General features: G+C 50.1%; 1 protein-coding gene across 2 annotated transcripts in view; it reads left to right on the top strand.

Moving 5' to 3' along the window:
• ACACA (acetyl-CoA carboxylase alpha) overlaps positions 1-5287 on the top strand; it is a 259649-nt gene extending 254362 nt beyond the window's left edge. For both annotated transcript variants that reach the window (XM_070393704.1, XM_070393705.1), the window contains 2 exons: positions 1828-1964; positions 3224-5287. In XM_070393704.1, the coding sequence (XP_070249805.1) occupies positions 1828-1964; positions 3224-3347 (261 nt within the window). In that variant the 3' untranslated portion in view covers positions 3348-5287. The remainder of the gene's footprint in view (positions 1-1827; positions 1965-3223) is intronic.
• The last annotated feature ends 713 nt before the right edge of the window (positions 5288-6000 follow it).

The raw sequence follows: 6000 nt of genomic DNA on the forward strand, positions 1-6000 counted from the left end.
GGAAAGCATCATGCTGTTTCTTAATTAACAGCAAACGGATTAAAAATGATTAATAAGAGTATTAAATATTCTCCTAAATGAAAGGCTTTGGGGTTCTTGGCTAAACCTAGTTGTTGTTTTTTCCATACAGAAATCCAAGCAGTAGTCATTGTTTTAGTTTTTCCTACCTCCAGAGCTCCATAAGTGGGGGCGCGTTGTGAGGGCCTCGAGCCACGGAGCAAAGTCTAAATTTCCAGCGATGGAGATGTCAGAGTTCAGGGGTGCAGGAGTTAGGACCGTGTCCGGGGAACGCGTCGACACTTCCTTTCCTCCCAAACAAGATGCTTTCCTGCCCCTGAGGCTCCAAGGTGTGTCAGCCTCTATTTCCTCACGTGTAAGATGAGGGGGAGGTTCGCTCAGGTCGCACCATCGTGGCCACACCACCCTGACTAGGAGACCTGATCTTTCTATCAGTGATTACAGAGATGGGCGAAGAGCTAGAAAAGGCACATTGCTGATCCTGGGGCTCCCAGGCCTTCAGCTGTGAAGGACTCTTAGAATTGTTGGAAATGTGGAGTCAATTACACGACATATAATAAATAACCAGTCACATCTGACTTGCCAGCTAAGTTAGAGATGGGTAGTGAGTCTGAAAAGAAACCATTATTTTTAAAGGCACAAAACAGGAAGTTAGAAATCAGGGCTGGTTCTCCCTGCACGTGGCCTCCTGAATGTGTGATGCAGGCACAACTGTGGTAGACCCCAGTTTCCTAAGCCTGAGTCCCTAATGCACCCACCTATTAAATTACAGCACCAAACTCATTGTCATTCTGACTTTGACTTCGTTAGTGATAACAGAGAAGGATAGCGCACCTTTAAATGACGAGCTTTGTGTTTAATTACCCAAACAAAATGACATAAATATGAATGAGCCCTAATGGTGGTACTTGGTTTTCCGGAAACCATTAACAAAACGATTCCTAAATGATTTGTAAAGAAAATGAGAGAAGAGCAGGCTATTAGGTTTCTAACACACTCCTGAATTATTATGTAGTCAACTACCTAGGAAATACTCAGCTAAATGATCTTGAAAAAAAAAAGAAGGGTTTGTTGGGTCTCAGGGTTACAGACGTCTTGACCATTTGAAATACGCTCATCGAGAGTAAAAGGGATTTATGACCTGGTGCCTGTCCCCTTGCGGCAGGTCCTTCCTCCGTGCCAGACGCCACAACCAGGCAGCAGCTCCTGGGCCTCAGTTCCTCAGAAAGGACACATGTCATTTTCAACCACAAACAGCCAGCCTTTCCCACTCAATCGGCACTTTACTAAAAACTGGGCTTCTGACTAGTCTCCTCAGCCTTTGTGGACTCGGTAGAGACCTAGAGTGACAGGCCAGCGCCAGAATGTGGGCACTGATGCCTCTAGAGCAGTGGTTCTCAACCTTCCTAATGCCGAGACCCTTTAATACAGTTCCTCATGTTGTGGTGACCCCCAACCATGAAATTATTTTCGTTGCTACTTTATAACTAATTTTGCTGCTGTTATGAATCGTAATGTAAATATCTGATATGCAGGATGTATTTAGGCGACCCCTGTGAAAGGGTCATTCAACCCCCAAAGGGGTCGCGACCCACAGGTTGAGATCCACTGCCGTAGAGGGACCCTGTGGATGCTCCCAATCTCCATCCGTGTCCAGAGAAGGAAGGGGAGGTGAGGACAGCGCCTGACTCGAGGCCTGGTGTTTCCTTATTCTACAATGTCAACAGTGACAGAATCCATTCTCCAAGTATCGAACAATTAGGGGGTCCAGCCTGGCCCTGGTGTTTGACCGGGTTCATCTGTTTACAGGCCTACATTTGGGACAACAACAAGGAGCTGGTCGAGTGGCTGGAGAAACAGCTGACAGAGGAGGACGGCGTTCGCTCAGTAATAGAGGAAAACATCAAATACATCAACAGAGACTATGTCCTCAAGCAGATCCGCAGGTGAGCCGCAGTGGGGGGGCTCCTCTAGAAGTGGGGCTCACCTCTTGGAATAAAAGATTTAAGAACAAATCTGGAGATGGTGACGCCTACAATCTTTGTGGCCTCTCTCTGCCAGAGACCGCTGTAGTGACCCACAGATAAGACAGCCCTCTAGCACGGTCCCTCCTCAGCTAGCGGCAGACTTAGTTCATTGTGCCCAGAGGCAGGTGCTCCGACTGGGTGAACAATTCTGGGAGGAAAGTGATGGCACGCAGCTTCCTGGGGAGCCGCCGCCTCTCTCCTCCTGCAGGCTTCTCCATCGCAGGGGGTAGAGGGTAGAGACTGCGGGAACATCTTTTAAAGTGTTTTATTTGGAAGCATTTTACTTACAGAAAAGTTTAAAACTAAAAACAGTGCAAAGAACAAATCTGTGCCCAGATGCGCTGTTTACATTTTACCCGATTGGCTGTATCGCTGATGAGGGTGCCTGCTCTCCTGTCTAATCCATACGTAGAGCTGCTCGTTCTCGGCTGTTCCCTGACTAGACTCAGATCGTATGTGCTCAGCCAGAACAGCACGTATGTGGGGAGGTGGCCTTCACGGGGCCCACATCTGGAGCCGCATGATGCCATCTGCCCCTCGTGTTTGTTTCGACCATCTGGCCATGATGTTACTCAGTTTCTCCACTTTTTATCACCGATTTTCCCCTTGTACCTAGTGAGCAGTCTGTGGGGAGACACTTCAAGGCTATGCAAACGTCCTGTACTCATCAGAAATTTCACCTGGATTTGGCCTCCGTGGATGCTTCTTGCTTGATCCAGTCTTTACTGTGAGGTCTCAAAGTAACTTTCCAACTCCATCAGGACCTCCTCAATCCCAGCCACCACTCCACTTCTGCTACAAGCAGAAGTCCTCGCTCCTCCTCATTCATTATATATTCACTATTGGTTACACGAATGGATTTCTATTTTTCAGTAGTTTTTAATTCGTTCTTACTTTGATGTCCCAGATTTAGCCAGTTAGACCTTCGTGCTAACTCCAGGCCAGGCTCCATTGGTGTTGGTTTGTTGAAGCGCTTCCTTACCGTTTGCCATGGTGAAATGTTTCCGGTTTATCTCGCTACCTCCCTTGCTGCTGGGGACATTTTCCATGTAGGAAACGGCAGGTGCTGACGAGTGTCAGCAGTGAGCTCTGCTAGCTCGTTTGCGGGTGGTTTGTCACTGCCCTGATCTAGACGCTGCTGCCTCTCTCTTCTTCACCTCCCAAATCTTCCTCTCCAGCTTGGTCCAGGCCAATCCAGAGGTCGCCATGGATTCCATTGTCCACATGACCCAGCACATCTCACCCACTCAGCGAGCAGAAGTCGTCCGGATCCTGTCCACGATGGACTCCCCTTCGACGTAGAGAGAGCTTCCGCCCTCGCCCTGCCTCCAGAGAAAAGGGCTAGACTAGAGCTGCCTTTTACTACGGAAACCACTGTAACGAGAAGGCACGGGAGACCCAGCACTGGAATCAAACTGGCGTTTTGCTTCCCCTCGAATGTTTCAGGTTCTGTGTGGCACACGGGGACACAGGGTCACAGAGCCATGCTCCAGCCCCCGTCACACTGTCCCGTTCAGTATTTATTACCCTGCACACACCCAAGAAGGCAGTGAAGGGTACACACGTACCATGAGGTCTTCCTACACAGAAGCAGGGCTGCCCCTTGGTCTCAGCCCCGGGAGCCTGCACCCCAGGTAGCAGGGGAGGGCTGGGGCGAGGAAGAAGCCTCACGTCCGTTATTTCTTTACCCCCACGTTCAGCCCAGCACACACTAGCACTGAAGAGGAATCATTCCAGCCTCATCACACCAAGGTCCTGTTTGTGAAGGAAAATAGAGCATGAAATCGGCAAGCTCCATGGGAACTCAAAGATGAAGGCAAACCATGATCCAAAGAGCAGAGAAAGAAAACAGACCTAGTCACTGTTGTGGATTAGAGGCCTCAACGTCGAGGTCAGTTCTCTTAGAGCAAATGGAGAGATGGGGACCTACCACTCCCTGCAGGTCACTGCCCAACAGGCCAGTGCGGGGAAGGCTGCCTCTGTCACTCATGGGAAGTTGTCACTGTTAAGCCTGGAGCGATGGTAGTCACAGAGGTTAGTAGTGCCTACAGAGTCGCTGTCTCCATTTCCAGGGCAACAGGTCTCCCCACCGCTGCTGACAGGACCCCTGCGGACACCTATGCTCTCGGCACCAGGACCCCAGAATCCACATGACCTTGAGATTACCTACGACTCCCTCTTGGTGCTGCTGTCTTCCAGGCTCACGGGGCCCTATGCGAAAGGGCCCCTCACGGGTGGTGGAGAACGCTTGTTTTTGTCAACAACCAGTTTATTCAAGGAGAGAGCTTACTGATTCCCCCGTTGGTATTCCTAAAGCAAGAGTGGCAGGTGATCAGGCTGGTGTAGCATCCGTTCCTACAGAGCAGCTAATTGCATTTGTCACTGGTGACCAAGGAGGAAATCACTGGGACGGCTTAGAAGCACTGATATGAATACTTGTGTACAACCTCCAGATTTGAGCCTTAACCCTGTAGTTCACAAGAAAGAGCTCCACTTCCCCTCCTTTGGGAACAGTTTATGCAGATGGAACTGTGTGGCTGGGTCTGTCACCACCCTCCCTCTCCCCCCAGGAGCATGGGGCCTCAGCCAGGCTCCCCTGGTACAGGTACAGTGTTTGGCACTATCAGAGAAGGGCGGGAAAAGGTAGGGAATAATACTCAGTCCAGGAGGGAGCATCCACTGTTGCTAGTATCTGCTAACCCAGTAAGAATTGACTTCATCTCTGACCATATTATTCCTCTCCACTTTCCTGCAATAAATAAAGTGATATGCACCGACAGCTGGTGTGAAGCCTGCTCTCCACGGGCCTGTGCTCGCCCGGCATTTTTTCAGAGGCAGAGTGGGTTACTCTCATGTGCCTCTCCCCTCTGCAAATTATGACACATTAAACGAATCCATTTCCTCTCTAGATCCCTGTAATGCCTACTGCTCCATCTCCAGAGCACCTCACTTTAGGTCTTACCCTGGACAGGGATTTTTCATATGGAGAAGACAGAAGAGCCACAGAGTGTGAGCCAGCTGACACCCCACAGCCCCCTGTACAAGCAAGGTCGCTGAGGCAGGCGGGTAGCAAAGTACGGACCAGGACGTGCTGGACTGAGACTGCCTCATGGTCCCACCACCTCGTTCACAGAGCAGCCTTCACTTGTCTCATTGGAAGTTCGATGGACACACTCTGATGAGCAAGGAGCTTCAGTCAAATCTTTTCACATTTTGTGGAAATAAACCTCCAATTTGTAGAAGAGTCACTGTTTGTCATTTCAGCCCATACCCCGCCTCTCAATCTTGCTCCACACAGAGCAGGGGAGCCTCCCGCCCCGGTGGCTGAGCCCCGCTCATCATGCCGAAAGACCCTCGAGGCAGGAAACCCATGAGTGTGTGCCTTCAGCCCTCTGCCTCGGTTCCTCTCTCTGATTCCATGCGGTTGAAGCGAGAACAGACACCAAACCCTAAACTTGTGCAAAAACAGGTAGAGGTCACAAGAGAGCAGGAGGGGAAGCACTGACCTCTGCCGACTGTTAAACTCGGTGCTGTGTCTGTGTCCTTGGGACGTATAACTAAGCAAAGGGTGGCTTTCTCTAAGTGACATAAATGTTACACCCACGTATCACCGGGTGGAGTCGCCCTAAGCGAGGTGCCTAGAAATGGGAGGAAGAAGGGAGGTTCAGGGTCTGGGAGAATCTGCTTCTCCGAGCCTTCAGCTGCTGCACTCCATGGGCAGGCAGCCCTGGTCAGCATCGAGGCCTCGGACTTCCCTCCTTCTGTGGGGGAATGATATTTCCTTCAGTCTTTTCAATAAAAGAAAAATTTTAATTTCCATTGATACTACTTTGGGGTAATAAGATTGAACAGTGAGGGTTGTGTAATCTAATCATGGATCCACCTGGATTTCCCCAACTGGGAAACGAACACAGTGACAAATGCAAGTGCCAAATGATGTCACAGGGAGGACCCT

The sequence above is a fragment of the Myotis yumanensis genome, unplaced genomic scaffold (genome assembly GCF_028538775.1).
Source record: "Myotis yumanensis isolate MYYU_CA2020_CCGP unplaced genomic scaffold, mMyoYum1.0.hap1 SCAF_16, whole genome shotgun sequence".
NCBI lineage: Eukaryota > Metazoa > Chordata > Mammalia > Chiroptera > Vespertilionidae > Myotis > Myotis yumanensis.